General features: G+C 43.7%; 1 protein-coding gene across 2 annotated transcripts in view; it reads right to left on the minus strand.

Moving 5' to 3' along the window:
• EXD3 (exonuclease 3'-5' domain containing 3) overlaps positions 1-22696 on the minus strand; it is a 2383304-nt gene that overhangs the window by 1531488 nt on the left and 829120 nt on the right. For both annotated transcript variants that reach the window (XM_078642091.1, XM_078642090.1), the window contains exon 7: positions 12311-12364. In XM_078642091.1, the coding sequence (XP_078498217.1) occupies positions 12311-12364 (54 nt within the window). The remainder of the gene's footprint in view (positions 1-12310; positions 12365-22696) is intronic.

Consider the following 22696-nt stretch of genomic DNA (forward strand, 5'->3'; position numbering starts at 1 on the left):
TGTCACAGTTTGGCAAAAAATGTTATGCATGCCGTTGTTGACACCTGAGCTGATTTTAATGATGGCGCTTTTACCAACCAGTAGTCCAGGTATGGAAACACCTGGTGTCTGTTTCCTGAGAAAAGCTGCCACTGGCACCAGATACTTTGTAAAAATTCTAGGGCTGATTTGAGGCCAAATGGTAGTACTTTGAACTGGTAATGGTCTCCGGCTACTGCAAACCGAAGATACTGTATGTGGGAAGGATGAATGGGGATGTGAAAATATGCATCTTGTAAGTCTAGAGTGGTCATATGATCCCCTGGGTTTAAGAGCAGCAGAATGTCTTGGAGGTACACCATCCGGAATGAATGCTTCATGAGATAAGTATTCAGAGATCTCAGGTCTAGAATAGGACGCCATTGGATAACATTCTTCCGGACTAGGAAAAAACAGGAATAAAACCCCCTTCCTTTCTGGGAGATCGGCACCGGTTCTTTTGCTCCCTTTCAGAGCATTGCTCGAATCCCCCGACGCATCTGAAATAGATGTTTGACCTCTTGACGTGTAGGTGGAGTACAAGGGGGGAACTGAAGGAAATCTAGAGTATGTCCGAATTGTATTATATTGAGGACCCATCTGTCCATCGTTATTTTTTGCCAACGATGGATATGGGAAGCAACTCTTCCACCCACGGGAACTTGTGGAGGGGAAGGAATACACGTAGCCGGATCCTGAAGGTTGTCATTGTCTTCTGCCATTGTCATTTCCTTGACGACCTCCTCTTCCTCTAGGAGCAGGTTTGAATAGCTCCCTGCCTGTCGTTGACCATATTGTTGACGATATGATTGAGAAGATGAGGAATAAGAAGGGTATCTGCCCTTCTGGTAACCTCCTCTATAGGATGATTGACCTCTACCTCGGGCCCCCCGAAAGGGTACTTTACGGTACTCTAGTGTTCCTAGGGCTTTTGCTGTCTGTATCCTTCTTGATACTTTGAAGTGTCTCATCCACCTGTTTCCCAAACAAATCCTCCCCATCGAAGGGAAGATCCAGAATTGTATTTTGGACCTCTGATCTAAAAGCAGTCGCTCTCATCCATCCCCGACGGCGCAGAACCGCCGCTCCTTCAAGCGACCGGAGGGCCATGGTCGCGATATCCATCGCGCAGTCAATGACTTCAGCCAGAGCCCTTTCTCCCTCTTGAAGGATCTCTTTCACCTTCTGCCTACTATCTTCTGGGATGAGGTCTATGTAAGGTGCCAGGTCACACTACATCTGCCTATCGTATCTGCCCAGAATTGCAAGGGCATTTGCTTCTTTAACTAGGAGAGCAGACATGGATGAAAATCTCTTTCCTGCACTTTCTTAACGTCTCCCCTCTCTATCAGGAGGTGCTGATATAGGGGCTGAGGGATTATTTGATTTTTGCTGTGCCACTTGAGAAATCACCAAATCCGGTTTGGGATAGCCCAGTAAACGAGCTGGTGCATCTAAAGGAGCTATATATTTCTTCTCCAGTCTGGCGAGCACAGTTATAACTGTCGCCGGTGTCTTCATGACTTTCAAGCCTTCTTCCCACACATGGCTAACAATCAGGATAGCCCGAACTGACTTGCGGTACGGCTCCTTAAAATCATATAAGAAACACTCCGTTTGTGTCGTAGACATCGGAAGCTGGAACCTCTTTGCAGCTCTCTTTATCAAATTATGGAATCCGCCAATGTCCTTCGGCGGAGAATCAAAAGGTACTGGTGAGGGAGATGCCGGTGATGGAATAAGATAATCATCCCATTCTTTGTTGGGATCTGTTATTTCTGCCTCCTCCTGGTCATCGTCGTCAGTGGTGACTGGATCCTGTTGGTGTACTGGTTGAGGAGATCTAGGTGTAGGGTCTGGCAGTGACTCCCTGCTTCTAAACCGAGTACTAGGGATGGAGCGTGGATGCGAGGCAGGTATTTCCTGAGAGGCTGGAGTTGGCGGAAAACTCTTTTTATAGACTGCCAGCATAAACTGCAGATCCATCATCAAGGAAGATGGCATGCCAACCATCTCTTCCTGGTAGCCCTGGCGATAGTGTTGTTGTGGAGGATATTGATACTCCCTGTTAGACCTGGCACCATTGGTGTGGTTCTCCCTTCCATTTTTGCTGTTGCCTCATGTGTTTTTGCTGGGGTTAGATGCTCTGGGCACTGTGCCACTGCTGTCCAGTACCACAGTGCAAGTTTTCCCTCCTGTAAATGAATGTATTAATTGGTGATTCCATGATTGACTATTTGGTTTACTTGTCAGACCCTAGTACAGTGCACCAGGAGTGCCCAGGGCTTGTAAATCCAAATGCTGCTAGTGGGCTTGCATCACTGGTTGTGCCACCCACAGAAGCAGCCTGTAAAAGTGTGCCTAAGGTCTGCCATTGCAGAGCCTGTGTGCAGTCCGGCACTGTCATGCTGACTGGGCAAGTGCACCCACTTGCCAGTCCCTAAACCTTCTCTTTCCTTTATATCAGCCCCCCCTATAGTAGGCCCAAGGGCAGGGTGCATTGTAAGTATAAGGTAGGACATGCCCTGGTGTGTGTGGCATGTCCTAATAGTGAATTACAGCCATTTTCGTGTTTCACTATTGCAAGGCTACCTGTTCTCCATAGGCCAGAATGGGCAGTTGGATTATTACATTCTTATAATCCTAACAGACTCAGAGAACATGGTGGAAATTCGAGTTTGGTATGCCTGAACTCAGAATGATAAAATACATATTTTAGTGAAGTTGGTTTTAACATTCTGTGTTTGAAAATACCACTTTTAGAAAGTAGGTATTTTCTTGCCTAACCTTTCAAGCCTGCCTCTGCTATGATGTGTATTCCTTGTCTGGAGTTTGTGAGTGACAAGGCTGGGGATTCCAGGAGACAGAATGAGTCAGTCCAGTGGTGAATAGAGAGATCTGCATCTAGATGGGAGGGAGGAGTTGCACCTGAACCTTGAATAGGGCTGTGCCTGCCTTCCACAATGCTGGCTCCACCTCCTGAGGTGTGGCTGAAGTCTCTGCACTGCACAGTGAAAGAAGAGAAGGAATCCGGTCAACAAAGTGCTCCAATGCTGTGCTTTCCCTTCACAATGCTGGTTCCACCTCCTGTGGGGCGTCTGATGATTCTGCCCAGCACTGTAAAAGGAAAGAAGGGGTCATGTAAACAGAGTGCTCCAGAACTGGTTTGGACTAGGCTAAGGCCCCTCTCTCCTCAGAGAACAAAGGAGTTTGGGGTATTAATATTGGCACCCTAATCCCATGAAATTAGATCACTTTTGGACTACAAGAAGAAACCTTTGCTGAGGAGAGGAACCTGAAGAAACTGAGGAGAGACTATTCCCAAGCTGAAGTGCTGCTTAAGGGATTGGCCAGCAGTGGTTGCCTGACTGCCAAAGAAAGGAGAAAGGAACTTTGTGTACTTTATTTTCAACTTGTGAAGGATCTCCAAGGGCTTGGAAAAGAACTTGCCTCCTGCTGAAGTCTCAGGGACAACAGACTTTAACCTCCAGCTCCCCATAGTTCTTTGGAAGTGCCTGCTGCTGTTTTGGGCCTTCTGAGGGACTGTGTGTCGCAAGGACCTAGAAGCGCCACTCAACGAAGAGGAAGCGCGTCGCCGTCGCACTTCTGAACAAGGGTGTCATCGCTGGAGCTGTCGTATTGCACCGCAACGAGAGAAGTGTTTCGCAACGAGGAAGAAGCAGGTCGCCATCGCTGTGGCTGCCGTCGCATCTCTGAACAAGGGTGTCGCCGCTGTCGGATTGCACAGCATCGAGGAAAGCGCCTCGCATCCCTGGAAAAGCGTGCCACCATCGAAGCTGCTGCCATTGCATTTCTGAACAAGGATGTCGCCGCTGTAGTTGTCGCATCGTGCAGAAGCTTCTCGCAACAGTCGGAGAAGAGTGTCGCAGCTAAAGCTGTTGCATTGCTGAAAAAGGGTGTCGCCGCTGCAGTTGACGCATCGAATCGAGACTTCTCGCATCATCAGAGAAGCGTGCCGCATCTCGAAGATCTTCACGTCTTTATTTCTTTGCACAGGAACTTTGCTGCATTTCCATCGCTGCAACATTACTTGTTGTGGAAGCGCAACGCATCGTAAGGTACATTGACGCAAAATGTCGCATCTTAAGAACTGAACTGACCTAAGCTAAAACTACCATTTTTAAGTATAGTATTGTGGATTTTTGTCGTTTAATGGTCTTGTGTTAAGTCTATATAAAGAATACTTATTTTTTTATATAAACCTTGTGTGGTGTCCATTTGTAGTGTTGTCACTGGGTTACTGTATGTGGTCACAAATGCTTTACACACTGCCTCTGAGATAAGCCTGTCTGCTCGTGCCAAGCTACCAAGGGGGTGAGCAGGAGGTTATTTTAGGAGTGTACCCCCTTACTAGAGGCAAGGGTCCCTATTTGTCACAAGAACCTACCTGTGCCAACTAGAGACCCCCAAATCTAACACACCCTGTTATCCCTCCACAAAGTCATCCTCTTGACATTTAACATGTAGTTGCAAGGGGCTACTGGCGTATCCAAAGGGTCCCTCATCCTCCTCTCCTTCTGAATCCTGCTCCTCTAGTAGGTGTGATGGCACCTGAGGAGTAATTTTGCTTGGGGAGGTGATCTCTGGTATAATCCTCCTCTTTCTGACAATTTCCAGCTTTTCTGGTGTTTTTTCCCTCGTCGACCAGCCCGTCGATGAGATCACCGAGAACACCAACGTCGCGATGTCGTCGTCGATATCAAGCATAGTGATGCATCCGCCGTTGACAACATAGTTACCATCGGCGATGTTCCCGTCGACGACACAGTCGTCGTCAACGACAATTCCGTCGCCAACACTGTCGTCGTCGATGTTGACATCACCGTCGACGATGACGCCGTCGACGGAGAGGCAACTGTCATAGGCAATGATGGCTTCTTAGAAACTAGCTTCACCTCAGTCTTCGTCGTCGACTATGAAGACTTCTTCGTCGACGATCCCGTTGACGATGCAGGTTTTTGGGATTTTACCTAAGGAGGCATAAAAGACAGCTTCCTGAAGGGTTCCTAGACCTGAGGAGGTGAATGTGACGGCTCAGAACTCTGCTTTGTTTATGGTTTTTCTCCTGAAGCATGTCCTTTACTCTCCTTTTCCCCAGACTGAGGAGATTTTGAAGGACTGCGCCCAGAAGACCCTGAGTGGTCTTTTTGAGGGACTTCTCAGGACATTCCTCTGTGGAATGAGCATGAGAAGATTTTCTTCTCTTTTGAGATCTCCTAGATGTAGAGGAGGATGCCTTATCACTATCACTGGAGATAACCACCTTTCTGGCCTTTAGCTTCTGAAGCCATATCAAAAGGCGCCCTTCACAATCCCTCAGGGTCTTACTTGAAAAGGTACGACATACCTTACAGTCCTTGGCTTGGTGATTCGGGTACAGACAGTAAATACAGTCAGCATGTGGGTCATCAGTGTAGAGCCTCTTCTTGGAATAGGTGGCACAGGCTCTAAATAAACCTTTCTTCTCCTTTCCAAACATTCTCTGAAGAATGAAGTTGAAGGCAGCCAAGAATAGAATAAATCCAGATGAAATTCTAAGAACAAAGTTCTCAAATCAGGTTGAAAAAGTAGAACTTGAGCAGAGCTCAAAGGAGACTCTCTACCACAACGTGCGGTAGAAAATCTGAGGGGCAAAAGTTCTCCCAGGAGTGTTCTAGAGGGTGAAAGGCTCCGATTGGTTCAGGGACAAATTTGGTCTCTTTTACATAACAAAGGTTATGGGTTTCAAAAGGGAAATGGGCCTAGGCATATTTTCAGTTTGCTATCCTACTAAGCATTGCTTTTTTTATAGACCGGAGACTCCCGTCTCGACGACGGGGAATGATTCAGGCATGTGAATCTATGAAAGCTCCAATACTGGAGTAAATATAAAAATATGTATTTATTATATAACACTCTCTAACACATAGAAATATCTCTTACCCAAAGATATGCACAATGTTCACAATAGTTTAGCAAAGAAACACACTAAATAGCACAAAATATACAGTGGCCCCAGGGGGGGACCAATACGTATACTAAGAAAGTGGTATAAGAGATAGGGACCCCACGGAGAGCGTGTGGAGTGTGGAAACACAACCGGATTTTTAAAGATTAAGGAACCTTTCCAACGGACCCTGAAGAAACCCCATGGAAGACCGAAGGTTGGAGAGCCACCCCACCTGTGGATGCCCACCCACGTTATCTACACCAGGGAAGCCAGGTGCATACGTAGGAAGTAGTGTCGGAAACCACTGTCGGACCCAATGGAGGACTTCAGGAAAGTGCAGATGCTGAAGAAGTAGAAAGTGTCCGGTGGAATCCGAAGGTGGATTCTAGATGAGAGATACCTGCAAGCAGAGGGGACAGAGTTTGTGTCACTGAGAAGTGACCAGGAGACTTGGAAGACGAATGCCCTCCAATGTTGGGTGTTGCAGGATGGATGACGATAATCTTAACTCTGCAGCTGTGAGGACCAGGCGACGCTGAGGAAAACCAGGAGCTGTGCCCGAGCTGTCCCACGAAGGATGTTGAATGCTGAGGGGTCGGTGTCCAGCGGAGCACCAACAAGCCTTGGCAAAGGCAAACCACGCAGGAATCCAAGAAGGCGCAACGTCGGGACCAGCAAGGTCCAGGTAACTCACCAAAGGCAGGGGAATCAGGGCAAGCCCCAAGCAATCAGGGGAGCCCAACAGACATAAGTGTGACCCTCAAATGGACCCACAGGCCAGAGGCACTGGAGTTGCGAGAGGACCTCAAGCAGCTCACCAAAAGATGCAGGACACGATGCGACGTGGTTGAAGATTCTGGTCACAGGAGATGCTCGAGGTTGGGGCTACTTGGAGAACGGAGATCTTCTTGGAAAGAAACCAACAAGCCTCTGCAATTGCAAGTTGGACGCAGTGCACAGGGGTTCGGTTATTGTAACCCCCACAAGGGATACTGGCCTCAAACTTGGTGAGAGGGTAGAGCAGCCCTCAGGAGCTCTGGAAAACCACCACGTGTTGCAGAGCCCACAGAGTCTGGAGGAGCTCAGAATCTGCAGACCAGTCGACTTAGTTGCGGTGCCTGCAAATGCAGGGGAGGGACTCCTTCACTCCAAGGGATATTTCTTCAAGTGTCTTTGATGCTTCACAGGCCTTGGAAGGTTCCCGTATGATGCACAGGCTCAAACGATGCAGCAGACTGGAAGTGAGACGAAGTCAGGCCCAAACGAAGTCAAGAATGCCCAGACGCTAGAAGTGCAGTGGTGTCTGATCTGAATTTTAACCCACGATGAATCTAGGGACCTACACCCAGGTAAGCCCTTAAGTACCCTAGGGAAAGGGTTCGGAAGATTCAGGAGACTCTCACAGGGGACAGTCTGGACAGAGTGGAGGTTACTCCCATGTCCTTGGTACAGTTTCACGCCACAGCAGGAGCCAACGGCTCCACGGACTGGTTTGAACTGGACTATGCATCGGGACACCAAATGTGCTCCACATGCAGACTGAGCGGCGCTGGCAAGCGCACTTGCCCTGCCCCAATACACTAAATACTGCCTGGGAGGTCGTCACACCTCCCTGTGACAGGATGCCTATTGTTCTGCCGTCCCCTGCTCGAGCTTGGCTCAGCAGCAAGAGGGCAGAGTTCATGTCTCTGGTCAGCAGCAACCATTTTGTGCTGTCCGGGTCTGGAAGACTGGTACCGGGGACATGGACAGACTAACGGGGGGGGGGTATTCCAGTGCTTGTAATCATACCTCCCACACCGTTTACGTTTATGGTGTGGGAGGTATAATTCCAACATGTTTGATAAAAACATAATAGGATTCGTTACAGCCAGTTTTAAGATGGTCATCGCGTAATTACGCTGTGTCCCTCTATATAGTATAAGGCTGCTTCACTGACAACCCGGGAGAATGGACTCCGTAGATTGTAGGGGTGTCCTGCTCATGCAGGGGCACTCTCTCACTTAGAACCAAACACCCTGCCTTCGGGATTGCAAAGGCCTCCAATAGGGGTAACTTATAGATTTTAAGTGCAGTGACCCTAGATATGGGAAACCTTTATCTTTAGTAAGTGGTGCTAAAAACAACTTACACAGGCTGCTATTGCAGGCCTGTAGTTCCATTTTGAATGGTCTCTCATGGGTGGCATAATGCATGCTTCAGCCCATGGGAGACCTCTGGGGTACCTATGCCCTGTGTACCTTAGTACCATATACTAGGGACTTCTAAAGGTACCCATGTAACCAATCTGGGATGTACCCAAGTACTGAAGATAACAATTTAGGGAGAAAGCAGAAAGACTGTGGTCCTGATTAGCAGGATCCCAGTCAGACAAGTCCAAAAACAGCTTAGCACCAGGTGAAAAGTGGGTAGCCATGCAGAAGGATCCTACCTTCCTACAATAAACAACTAAGTTGCCCCTCCAGATCAGAATCTTCTGCCTTACCAAACGCACTACCTCAATATCTTAAAACTTTGCTGGATTGTATCCTCTTTTGTGCTTACATCATGAAAATGAAATTCAATGGCACTGGAAGAATAATCACAACTGGAATTCGAAGCTGAAACAATGTCAAGAACTTCTACAAAACAGATTCTCAGCTTTGGAAAAGAGCAAAAAATGGGTGGAATGGTATACGTTGTGCTGAGTTGTGTAAAGTAACAGAAATCATGTGGAATGCACAAGGATATAGATATCGGCCACACTCCATTACCAGCTGCGCAGGCAAGGACCCACACATATAATAAAACAGAATGTTACTATCCTGAGCAAAAATTGTCCATAATAATGAGCACAGTCCACGCAAGTTTATATCCACAGACTTCTACTGGATCGTTACTTACTGCTGTTAGAATACAGCCTGTATTCTTGTTTCTGCCCATTCTATACATAGTGGATTTTGATTGATTCATTATTTCCCTTACAACACCTTGGGATGGTGTATACGTCCCATATACCCAATTTTATTTCTGGTCTCTAGTTGGTAGTGGTTTGGTGATATGACAGCGTAACTATATAGAGGATTTACTACTTCCACAGACTTCTACTGGATCGTTACTTACTGCTGTTAGAATACAGCCTGTATTCTTGTTTCTGCCCATTCTATACATAGTGGATTTTGATTGATTCATTATTTCCCTTACAACACCTTGGGATGGTGTATACGTCCCATATACGCAATTTTATTTCTGGTCTCTAGTTGGTAGTGGTTTGGTGATATGACAGCGTAACTATATAGAGGATTTACTACTTCCTTACATCATTTTAAGATGGCGGCTGTTACACAGCCTTAGAACAAGTTTGATTTGTGAACATTTTAATTTATACCAGTCTGTTTTTTATTTTACTGCATCGGGCTATTTTAGGACACTCCAAGATGGCGCCGATGCGAGACGCCGAGAATTTGCTAGGAGTACACTCCACAAATGTTTGCTGTGTTACATGGAATGTGGTTATTACTTTACGGGACTGTTCTTCTAGTTACTACAGGCTTTTTAAGTTACTATTATCACATGCATTGTAGTGTAGGTCCTATAGTACCCTACCCTGCAGGACCTGCACTTTTGGATAACATACACTGTGGGCCTGGTGGCAGACTGCCTCTGAGCACCCCCACTGCATATGTAGGCCTTGTTTGCATTAGCTAGCTCACATGCCACTGGAATCTACTTTTTATCAGAGAGATTAGTTTTTGGCAACCTCAGAAGACAACAACCCTGATTCCTCAAACTTGTGGAAACAATGCACTACTTTTCGCCCAGTCACTCGTGCTTGTTTATTTAGTCTCAGAGAGTTACACAGAAGAAACAGTCGAGCGTATTTAAAAAAAGAATTTATTGCACGGTTGTTCTTCTAGTCTAAAATATATGTGCTGCGACAACGGTTAAACAGTAGCAGAGATAGATGGTCAGCAGTACAGTGAATAAACAGGAATAGTACAGTTCTACCATTTTGCAATAGTCATGAACATATACATGAATATAAAATGCATTTATAAAGTAAAGCGCATACTCCTATGATGCCTGTCTCGATGTACCTAAGTGAACCTAGCATGTGAGTAGGTGCAAAAGAGGCCAAGAATCCCGCTAAGATCTAGTCAAACCCCATTATCTGAATAATGAGAGTGTGGGACCTCGTCCTGGTCTAGAGTTGGATACCGCACAAGGTATGGTTAGACCACTGTCAGCTGGAGCGACTGAATGCAGGAGCTTCAGCGTCTCTGGTCAGTGTGTTGGCCTGGAAGTCTCTGTTTCATCTAACTACTGATAGCAAGAGGTGCTGTATTTATACAACAAAGTATAGAGTCCCTTTGTCCCTTGTGTTAGCCACTATTGGGAGTGAAGATGACGTATGGGATGAACCGTTTACGTAGATGTTTATGAAGGTGGATTCTAGTCCCTGTCTGGTTTCCTAGAACTCTTATGAATATTTAATCATACTGGATGAGCACCTTGAAGATGGAATAGGAGGCCATTGTTCGGGACAAACCCTCCTTCTGTACCCAAACCACAGTCTAGATAAGGTTCAGCCTTCAGCGCCCATTATTGTGGGGAATAGGGAACTAATGTAGGTGATAGATTATGCCTATTTCAGGGCATCTCAAACCATGCCTATATTAGGGCATCTATATGAAACATAACAGCATTGATTATTCACAGAGCGGGGTGAGGTATCTCGCACCCTTTGACCTCTCTCATATATTACCTGCAATGAGAAATTCGGTTTAATTTTCTTTGTGTAATATGTATGCCATTTTTACAGACTCATCAACACTCGCATTTTGGATAGTATTTATCATTGGAATTTCACTTGTGTCGTCGACCTAATTGCCTTCGTACTCTGGGCTGCCATGTTGGGCTTTATAACTTAACATTGTATTAATGTGACATACAAGAATGATGTCTAGAAGAGATGTGCAGTATCTCTCACGTGCTGACTTTTTATTTTATTGCTTGCTCATTCAGATACATTCTTTAGCTGTCTAATGTAAATGTTGCACATTTACCACTACTCGTGTGTAGATATTATTATTGAATGCAGACTGCATTACGGGATTTATGAACTATTACTGCATTGATCACGATGTGAGTTATTTGGATTCAGTGGATTTAGTTGTAATTTTTACTACACTTATCATTAAGAACGCTTATGAATATTAATTGGAGATTTGCGAATAACCTCGGAGCATCTATGTGTATTGCTTTGAAGACTGACCATTTATAGAAGTGAGTACGGTTCTTACTCTTGAAAATAGGAGATACTATTAGTGGTTTGTCCTACTGTATTGTCTAGGTTATATTATGGTTTTGTTGGTATCACAATGGTAATTGTGCTTTCCTCTGTACCTTGGTATAGGTCTAATATCTGGACTACGATATACGTACTGGTTTTGGGTCGGGTTACTTACCTTTCGAACATACTATGTTCTGCGATTTTTACTAAGCTTTATACTAAGTTAGGTAAGCTAATGTGAATCTTCCTTGCACGTTCTGGGGAACGTTTGGCTTGTTTTTCCTACTCTTCCTAATTATCTATTAATGTTGTTATATATTTAGTCTTTGGACATCGGGTGCACTCTGGTGTCTTTTTAACTATGGAGTGTTCTTTTCTTTCGGGTTGGCATGTGGATTGGTGGCCAGCACAATCTTGTGCTCACTAAAACTATTATTTCTGTTTTTCACACCTTGGTTGTTACACAAGCAATGGGTCTCTGCCCATCAGTCTTGTTCACTTGCTTAAAACACAACCCTTGTCTATCTGTGAGTATAACATTTTAGCATTCTTCAGAGTTATAATATGGGCTTTTCATGTTTAATGTTTTTAGCCCTGAAGAAGTCTGTGGATTACTCCACGTAGACAAAATACATGTTGGCTAGGAGTCAAATTCCTGTTGGACACTTGTACATGAAAATAAAGAACAGAAGAAGAATTCTGTGGATATAAACTTGTGTGGACTGTGCTGATTATTATGGACAATTTTTGCTAAGGACATTAACGTTCTGTTTCATCTCAGCTATGGAGTTGACTCATAGTGAGTCAGCTTAAACATCCCATGACACCAGCTACATGAATACAAAGCTCAGAGAAATCACTTAGAATGAACCATGAAATGAACAACCTAAGGATGAGGAGGCACAAAAGACACAAATGTAAAAAAAAGACATCCATGTAATTCAGTGAGAGCTTGTCTTTTCCAACACCCGTCACAATGAATTTAGGTGCATGTGGTTCAGACGACAACACAAGCAAAATGCCTACTGGAGAGCGAAGGGCTGCAGATATACGTGATTATTGAACCTCACCTTCTCTAAGTCTAGATCAAGTTGCAGGTTAAGCTTCGTGCTCAGGGTTGCTGCCTGTAAAACACAAAATGATAATCAAGTCAGAGGAAAACAATCATGTGAACAGCAACAGTGAGAAAAGAAGGCAACACTTTAAAACGAGTTAAGAATATGAATGAAGAAAAAACAAACGAATGAAAGGAAGGTTGCAGAGCAACAGTTACAAAACAAAAAAACATTAAACCGAAAATCAAAAATTACAATAAGAAATACAGTACCGTGAGAAAGGGTGGGTACAGTTTTAGAATAGAAAGAAAATAGCCAAAAATATAAATAATATTATTAAATGCAAACACCAACGTTGAGTGGAAGCAGCTTAAAATGGGAGCACACAATCCAATTACCAAAGAATTAGTCAGAATAATTAATGCTATTGGCGGACAGAGAACAAGTCAAACTTGGAATCCATATTAGTCCTACACAAGCACAGGTGTATTTAATAAAGCTGTTCTTCATAAGAGTTGCTACTTTCTGGCAAACATTCACAACATGGATAGTTCTCAGTCCTAATCAAGCAATTAGCTTTGGTGACGCTAGTCCTTCTTAAGTAATGCGGCTGACCAGCTCACACTACCCATCTGTGCGCCACAGCTTTGCTACTTGGCCTCTGGAAAGGGACCTGTCCACACGCTCCAATGACCACAGACAGATCACATTTAGCCTGGCCAGATGGTGGCCAACAGGATGCTCCATTCCTCTTTCCAACTGGCACCTGATCAGAGCCCATGCCCTTTTCTCTCTGTGTTGCATCCCTTCAAGGCTCTCCCGCATCCTCAGAGATACTGCCAACACCTTTGGCAGAGGATGCCATAACACTGGCACCGGCTGATTCTGTCCTCAAACCTGAACTACATTTCTTTGGACATCTGAATCGCCGCCTCTCTTACGGGGAGAGCTCCATTCTATAGTATCTCATTTAACCAATTAGCAGGAGGGTAGATTATGTGTTAAGAAGTCTCCCAGGAAGAAAATGATTTTTAAAGTATTACTTTACCACAGCTTCAAATGAACTATAACGGATTTTGGAAGTACAGTCTGACAAAGATGCGATGGCACTGATGAGATTACATTTCTTACAAACTACAAACGTTCAATTCCAACTGTTTACATACTTTCTTAAACATTGTTTTTAGGGCAACGCATATTTCTAATGATTATTAAATGAATCATTGAATTTACTGATTTAATGCACAAAATCCCAGAAGAGTACTTTACGGCTTCTGCAGCTAGAACTAATGTTTGAACTACTGTTCGAAGAAAGAGGGTGCTGCATGGATCCAGATAAGATCAAACAAGCACAGGAGTATTTTTCAGTGTTCCTTTTGAAACATCCCCCACTCAAGGGCATTGCGTCTTACACCGCTAATTTCTACACCAAGGCAACGTCCATTCATCACTTTTGGAAACAGATTTGTGCACAAACTAGGTCTCTGAATTGAAACCATCTTTAATCAGAATTTCAAATACGAAACTTAATGAGAAGATTAGATACATTAAAATCTCTACAGCAATCAACAACAAAAGTCGTATAACAGGTGCGACTTCTCTAACAATATGTACAATTTTTTAAGTGGTCAAAGTTAAAAGTAAAGAAACACTTTAACTGGCCTGCAGACACTGCCTCTACCTATGTTTGGTCTCCATAATTCCCCTCACCTCCTGATATGATAGTCCCATCTCATGTAATGTACCGTTATGCTGTGGTAAAGAGTCAGGATACAGCATGGCAAGAACGTTGCAAGTGTTCAAGGGCCTCTGCCAGATATCTTTCCTTCAACATCCTTCTCAACAAAACCCTTATTATCGCCAAATTCTCCTGAGATGAAGCCTAGGTATTATCCATATTCCCCCCACACCATGTTGTCATACAGTAGGCAATTGAGAATCACAGGGACTACCTATCTGAGGCAGAGTCATGCAGTGGTGAAGCAAGGGGGCATGAGTTATGGTGGAGGCGACGTACTCCCTCCCTCCCGCTCTTACCTGCGGCCGCGAGAGCCAGCAAATGCAGGAATCGATCATCAGCACTCCCCCCACAGCCGCTCTTACGGCCGCCGCGGGTGGCAAAGGCTGGGACCGCCACGGGCGGCAAAAGGCCTAGCTGCGCCACTGGAGTCATGCACCATGGAGAGAGATGGGGTGAGACCTAGGATTTGTCATGCCCTTGGGTACTCGATCACCCAAATTAGGGAAGTGCCCCATGATCCCATCAGGGCCATTTAAAATGTCTTAACACTAACTGTGCGCTAGCGTGGCCCACCACTAAGCATTCCCACTTTGTCCCACAGCCTACTTGTCTGCTGTCTTGATAATGCTACTCGTCTGCTATGGCACAGGTTCCAATTGTAAGAGCTGGCAGGATCTCTTGCGTGCAAATCTGATAGCCAGTGGGGCACAGGTGCAAAGTTGTCAGAAGCTTTCAATCTTAAAATCAAATTTAACAGGAATCCTGAAATATATGTTTCATGTTATCTGCTAAGTCTCCAACTGCCTCCACCATGAAGATGCCCCTTTTTCAACAATAACAGAACAGGAAGATGAACTTTTTTGCAAACACCACTAAATAAGGCTTTCTCTAATCAAGGTTTGATTATCTCATGACTGAATTTTAGCAAGGCAGTTTTCGTCAATCTCTATGTGAGAAGCCCAAATCAACAGATCGCTAAGTTTACAAGTGGATATTTGAAGGAGACAGGATCTAGCCGCAGATTCCTTATCTTAGAATTCTCCCCAGTCGCCAGACTGGATCCGGAATTTTTACCTTTCTTTTTTTTTTTTACAGCCTTACCTCTTCGTGTCAATATTTGGCGTCGAGAGACTCCATAATGACATCATACTCCACGTGACGTTGACTGGGTCCATATAAGCCCTTCCCTGAAGCGCTGATGCCAGTTTCTTCTGATACTATTTTTCACACCAACGATTCGTAGCCACTGATAGAAACTGCCTATAGAAACAGTATGCCAAAAAAGAGACATCTTTGTGTCAAACGATTACGAAGTCCTAAAGAAAGGCATCAGCATGTCAAGAATGGGATCTTGTAGGTAACAGGACAAGCAGTTCGCAGAGCAGGGAAGATGGGTGGGTTGTTAAGGAATCTGCGGCTAGATCCTGTCTCTACCAGATAGGAATTATCGCAGGTAAGTAACTTATTCATCTGATAGAGACATCTAGCCAAAGATTGCCTGGAGGAGAGTCTGCAAACTGAACTCATAAAAAATCCCTGATAGGATTAGCCGGTCCATAATGAGACAAAGTGACCAGGCTGTCTTAAGAATATAGGTGAGGCAAAGAAGATGCTCCACCAAAGGACTGTGGGAAGCCCGTAGGGAGCTGAAGTCTGCAAGACAGTGAGAAGCATGTGGAAAACATTACCTACAGTAGAGGGATAAGAAAGTGTTGGAGCAAACACTTCAAAGAAAGAATACTATGTAGCCTTGCCGAAGGTATTCAACCAATGACTGGACAAGGCTAAAGGACCAAGGACAACATCCCATACCACTGAATTAGAGTTTAATCTCCTTGTCGTGGAATGTGAGCTAACCCCACCCTGTGCAACAACGAGAAACTAGAATGTCGGAGCACATCCACGATGGATGGAGAGAGCGAGAGAGGGAGAGATCCCATCAATGCTGAACAAAAGCATTGCTAGAAGAACAACGCTTGGTAGAGACCACACTCAGTCGGATAAAACCCTCTTAGAGAGAAGGTAACCCTCCGAGACTACGTAACGAAGACGCCTAGAGGAGAAAGGAAAAAGAAACGCATAAGCAACAACCAAGTTCACGTCAAACAAGAGAGCACCAAGAAAGGCGTAATTGCAAAAGCAGATACATATGACCTATAGAAGAAGTTCAGCACAACCATACTTGCACTATATACCCGTATATATGTGAGAACACACATATATATTTTTACACACACACATATATATATACGGTCGGCCCGGACCGTGGAAGGGGATCCGCATCACACGCGTTAAGAAACACAGCGCGTGTGATGACTGAGGCAGAAGACTAGCTCTCCGCCGTTCGGCGCATCATTCATACTAATGCTGCAACCTCGACATCTTCCTCCCTACCTACTTACGGGATGAACTTTTAAAGACAATTGTGAATGAAGACACGGCACCTACTCAAGGAAATACTTATGTTCACCTGTGGGACTACATCTACCAGGATTCCTGGCTAATGTCACTCATAGAGCCACGCCCACTCAGGGAGGACACTTCCAAATAAAAACGCATTTGGAATGTTAACAGCTGAACACGCCATGCTTCATTTTACTGTCCATGATGAAGGGGCGTTCATGGCCCCAAAACGCGTCGGACTCACTGAAGCTAAGGGGGTGAAGGTTTGAAGTTGCCGGGACCGTTCATAACGCCGGAGGGCGAGGATGTTGTGGTGATCCCTTCCAACAGCGCAGGGTGCGCATTGCTTCTTCACATTTCAGCGATCGGCCCGGACCGTGGAAGGGGATCCGCATCACACGCGTTAAGAAACACAGCGCGTGTGATGACTGAGGCAGAAGACTAGCTCTCCGCCGCTCGGCGCATCATTCATACTAATGCTGCAACCTCGACATCTTCCTCCCTACCTACTTATGGGATGAACTTTTAAAGACAATTGTGAATGAAGACACGGCACCTACTCAAGGAAATACTTATGTTCACCTGTGGGACTACATCTACCAGGATTCCTGGCTAAAGTCACTCATTGAGCCACGCCCACTCAGGGAGGACACTTCCAAATAAAAACGCATTTGGAATGTTAACAGGTGAACACGCCATGCTTCATTTTACTGTCCATGATGAAGGGGCGATCATGGCCCCGAAACGCGTCGAACTCACTGAAGCTAAGGGGGTGAAGGTTTGAAGTTGCCGGGACCGTTCATAACGCCGGAGGGCGAGGATGTTGTGGTGATCCCTTCCAACAGCGCAGGGTGCGCATTGCTTATATATATATATATATATATATATATATACATACACACACACACACACACACACACACACACGCACACACACACACACACACACACACATATATACACATATTTGTACAACCTTTTTGGTTGTGGATCGTAATTTGAAAATACCCGGGAGTGCTCTGAGAAACTAACTTCCCTCGGGAAAAACGGACTTATGTAAATACGCGGCTGGGTCCTACTGCGCTTGGTGTGCACCGCCTAAGGGCACCCGGAAACCCTGACTGTGGACCAAAACGTGAAACGAGTTTGAAAAGGGTTCGGGTGAATGCCGACTGAAGCTGTGATCTACAATTTTGAGGAAGGAATCGAGGGAAACTAACCGGCCGGGTCGGAAACGGGAGGCAGCGGTTCCGGAGGGAGCACGTCAACCGGAGTACCCTCGAGCTGGTAAGCGACCTCTTTTTCCTTCGTGACACAAAAATTGTATAAAATATATCGTCAGGATATCCTGCGGTCGGCTGGTCTCAAATAATTGTGCCATATGGTGTGAAAAGTCACGAGTGAAATAACGACTCGAGGAACTTTGCCTAAAAGAATAAATCGCACATGAGAGCCGTCTGTGGTTCGAATTTGGACACAAATTGAGTTGGGTATCACGATTACCACAAGAAACGTCTCCAATACAAATGTTAACGCATTTTGATTAAAAATCAGCTAAAATAATAAAAGACGCCAGCTCACCATGGATAAGAGAGAGGCATCAAGAAATACTTTGATACAATCATGCTTTGAGGAAGAATTAATAGCCACAGGAGCTAGTGGTGGTGTTCGCAAAACTTACCTGAAAAATAAACTACGGACATGGGAAAAACTTTCTAAAAAAGAAATAAATAAATGGTGGGAAGTTGCGGCTCTAAAGAAATATCTGGAAGTCAAGCGGGTGCCTCGAGGCTTACGCATTAGTTTGATGCCTAGTCATCAAGACACCAGTAATGAACTGTTAAGTGAATGGGGAGAATTCATTTTAAATTCTTCATTGGGCCTAATGCAAATCCTGGTAAAACACATTGAGATTGCACTGGAGAGAACGACAAAACAACTCAAAGACATGGAAAAAGAATTGGCCACATTGGATCTAAACCCGGAAATGAAAAAATTCAAAGAAGACCTTGAACTATACATTGAAAAGCATGAAGAAAGTGTACGTTTGAGGAAACAATCGAAGTTCCAACGGGACAAAGAGGATTACGAGGAAGGGCGTATTTTTACATACGCAAGAAAATATGAGAAATTTAGACAAAATGATTCTGGAAGCATGTTAACCATGGGAAGCATGTCCTCCCTATCCTCCCTTGCATCGACGAAGCCAAGTATGAGCGGAGGAGAAGACGAACAAAGAGAAGCAAGAGCAAGGGTCTCTTTTTTAGACGAAATGAAAGTGGCGTTCCATCAAAAGAACTGGGAGAAATCAAAGGGTCCCCAAAAGGCTCCTTATCAAAGGGGAAAGGGAAGAGGACGGGGAAATGCGCCACAAAACAAACCAGAAGAGGCAGGCACAAGTGCAGCAAAAAATACTGGCGAAATCCGCGTGGGAACCATGACAAGGAACATGCGGAAGAAATGGAATCACTAATTATGGATGATGAAACCATAATGGAAAATCAAGAACTTCAAGTAATCAATTTATCCTCTAAAAAACTAAATGATTTGGAACTCAATCTACTAAAACGTGGTATGAATTTTTGCCCGACGAGTGGAATGAACCTGGCGGAGACACGGGTGGATCTGTACAAATATATCAGAAAAATAAAACTGGCAAAACTCTTTATCGACAAACCCAATATGGCCAATTGGAGAAGAACCATACCCCAACCAACTATGGGTATACCATTACAAGAAGCTGAACACTTTGTGAACCTAATGGAATTGAGCCAAGATCCGCTGCAAAGCGGGAGGGAAGTGCAAGCATATTGTGTTCAATTAGGAGCTGGCATCTCCAACATGAAACCCAAATCCAAATTCTATCCGCAACTGCCACCAGGAAACAAAATTGACTTTTTCCATGAATGCGTAGTAAAAGATCTCTACCAACTGAAAATCCCTTACAAAAAAAGACAACTTGACAAGGGTAGAACGACAGGCTTTGAACAACCTACAGAAAGATGACACCATCGAAATTAAAATAGCAGATAAGGGTGGAAATGTCATCATCCTAGACAAGGAAACATACATGCGAGAAGCACATTCTCAACTCCGGAACCGGGAATACTATGAAAAATTGAAAACCAACCCAATGCCTAAGCTAAAAGAGGAACTTGACCAGAAATTGGAAAATTGGTTTAAATCAAACCTCATTGATAATGACGAATACAAATATCTTCAGACATCTCACCCAAAAATGGCCACTATCTATTTCCTCCCCAAAATACACAAACACCCCACTAAACCACCAGGGAGGCCAATAATATCGGCTAAAGGTGCCCTATTGGAACCAATGGCAAATTACCTCGATACTTTCTTGTTACCCTACGTAAAAGAACTAACGTCGTACATCAAAGACACGGGAGATCTGCTGAGAAGACTACAGGACACCCCGTGGCAATCCTCCTATAAGCTAATTACAATGGATGTCATAGCATTGTATTCCAACATTCAAAATAAAATTGGCTTAGAGGCATGTAAAACTTTTCTCAGTGACAGAAATATTCAGTACGCAGATCATAATGAGATGCTTCTACAAATGATCTCAATGTGTTTGGAGCAAAATGTCTTTATGTTTGGGACAGAGATCTATCGGCAATGTAAAGGCACAGCGATGGGCTTTTCCTTTAGTCCATCATACGCTTGCTTGACAATGGGACACAGGGAAAAAACATGGGCTTGGAAATGTGAAAATGATGTGGCAGTATCAAAAACCATAGCATGGCTGAGATACATAGACGATCTCTTGTTGATTTGGGATGGAACAAATGAAGAATTTGAAGCATATTTTGAAATATTGAACAACTCAAATTTTGGTCTCAAGTTCACATACACAATTAGCGAGTCAAAAGTGATTTTCCTGGACACAGAAATCTTCATTGAGAATAATGTGATACAAACAACGTTACATCGCAAAAGCACTGCGACAAACGCAGTGCTACATGCTCAAAGCTTTCATCAATCGAGTTTAACTCAAAACATTCCATATGGTGAATTCCTGAGGATAAAAATTATCTGCTCAAAAGAAGAAGATTGGATAAAGACTCAAAGACTGGCTAGCAAAAGATTCATAAAACGGAAATACAATCCTGCGATAATCCAATCTGCTTTGAATCGCTCCTCATCGGTAAAAAGAACAGATTTGTTAAAAGAAAAACCAAAACCAACAACGGATGATCACAAGATCCGATTTATAACAACTCACTCGACAGCAAATCAATCAATAACGCAAATCCTCAAGAAAAATTGGCATATCCTACGAATGGATCCGAAAGTATCAGAAATTGTGGGAGACCATCCTAACATCACCTACCATAGAGCCAAAAATCTTAAGGATAAATTGATTTACAGCCATTTTCAAGAACAAAAAAAACCAGAAGCATGGTACAAACCAAAGGGTTTCTACAACTGTTCGGGCTGTAAGGTTTGCTGCATAGCCAAAAACACAAAGGAACTGGAGATGGCCAACAAAAAAACATGGAAAATTGGCCAACTTATCAATTGCAAGACACAATTTGTCATTTATGTACTGGAATGCCTGTGTCGGCTGAAATACATCGGCAGCACCAAAAAAGATCTAAAAATGCGTATACTGGAACACATACGAGCTACTATAAATAATGACAGAAGTAATGCCATGGCCAAACACATGGAAAAAGCACATAATGGCAATTGGAAGGAACTGAAGTTTTATGGCATTGAGAGTGTTGGATCAAACCAAAGGTGTGGTGATCGTGAAAAAATCATGAGGCAAAAGGAATCAAAGCACATAATGAGTTTCAGAACTTTGACCCCTTTTGGGCACAATCAGGACTCATTACTTTGCCACCTTTAATCTCAAAATGAAGTACGAACGATGCCTCTCTACAGACATTTTAATACACTTCACTATTATCATTTGTAACCCTTTGAACACATAAACTGTTTCTTTTCACTTTAAATTTTGAAAAATAACTTTATTCACATCAATTTGCAAGGGACACATATCGGACTGCCAATTGTCCATAATGATAAAATGACTTAACACAGGAGAGGGGAAGGAAAATAACCCACCGGAGGGTTTCATTGGACTACTGATGCATAAAGAGCAAAAATATTGTGCAAACACTAAGAAAATATTAATCAAAGTACTAAAGGCAACATGTATGAGAATGATATAGACCTGTGGTTATTGACAAGTAATTGAGAAATTTATTAATTCTTATTAGAGAATAATTAATTTTCACCCCTTGTGTATTCACCCACTGGAGGGAAAAACTATAAATATATGTTTTGGAATTAATTTGCTCAGTCAAACGATACATTAGAACAAATATGGCCTTCCTTGTGTGTTGAAACTACAAGTCCCACAATTCCCGTGATGTAACAGGAAGTGATGTGTTAGAAACTAGGATGCACTTTTTATTTAAATCATTAAAAAAATGCTTTATTGGTTTTCCTGTGAGCAAGGTCTCCGTAGAGACCGAAACGCGTAAGGTGTTGCTGGCTGGCTGTTAACAATCTGGAATAAACCGAGTAATTTTGCAAACCTTTGTTGTGGATCGTAATTTGAAAATACCCGGGAGTGCTCTGAGAAACTAACTTCCCTCGGGAAAACGGACTTACACATATATATATACACATATATATATTGTCTCACAATCCACTCCAATTAGGCTAGAAAAATGACCAGCACAGCCATATCGATGTTATTTCTTTTAATTCAAGCCCCTAACCCCCACAACAGACGCGTTTCGCCAACAGGCTTCGTCAGTGTTAACCAGTGCAAAAGTACAAGACGCCATTTAAAGCCACCTTTCACATTTTCAGAAACAACATAGATGACGGTGTGTGTGTAGTTCAAAGAACAAATTCAGTGGCCATCTTTTAGTGTGCAAATAGGCAAATAAATGTCAATTTATCAAACGGCGTTTTGTAAATAAAGTGCTTGTGTGCAAATTAAAAAAGAATTCTAGCAACAGGTTAATCATTTATGAGTTTGTGCATACTTTTTGAGATCAATTATTTGAGCACTTAGACAAGGCTAGAAAAGGCAATTTTCAATTACACATTTCATCTATTTCTACCTTAAGCGATGTCTTTAAACAATTAATTCCTGCCCTGAATGGGCACAGTGACATTCCTGACAAGGACATTTATCGATCAAGCCCTGAATGGGCAATTCAAGTCCAAGGAACAAATGAAGTGCTCACTTTTTTCATATAGATACATCCACTA

The sequence above is a fragment of the Lissotriton helveticus genome, chromosome 5_1 (genome assembly GCF_964261635.1).
Source record: "Lissotriton helveticus chromosome 5_1, aLisHel1.1, whole genome shotgun sequence".
NCBI lineage: Eukaryota > Metazoa > Chordata > Amphibia > Caudata > Salamandridae > Lissotriton > Lissotriton helveticus.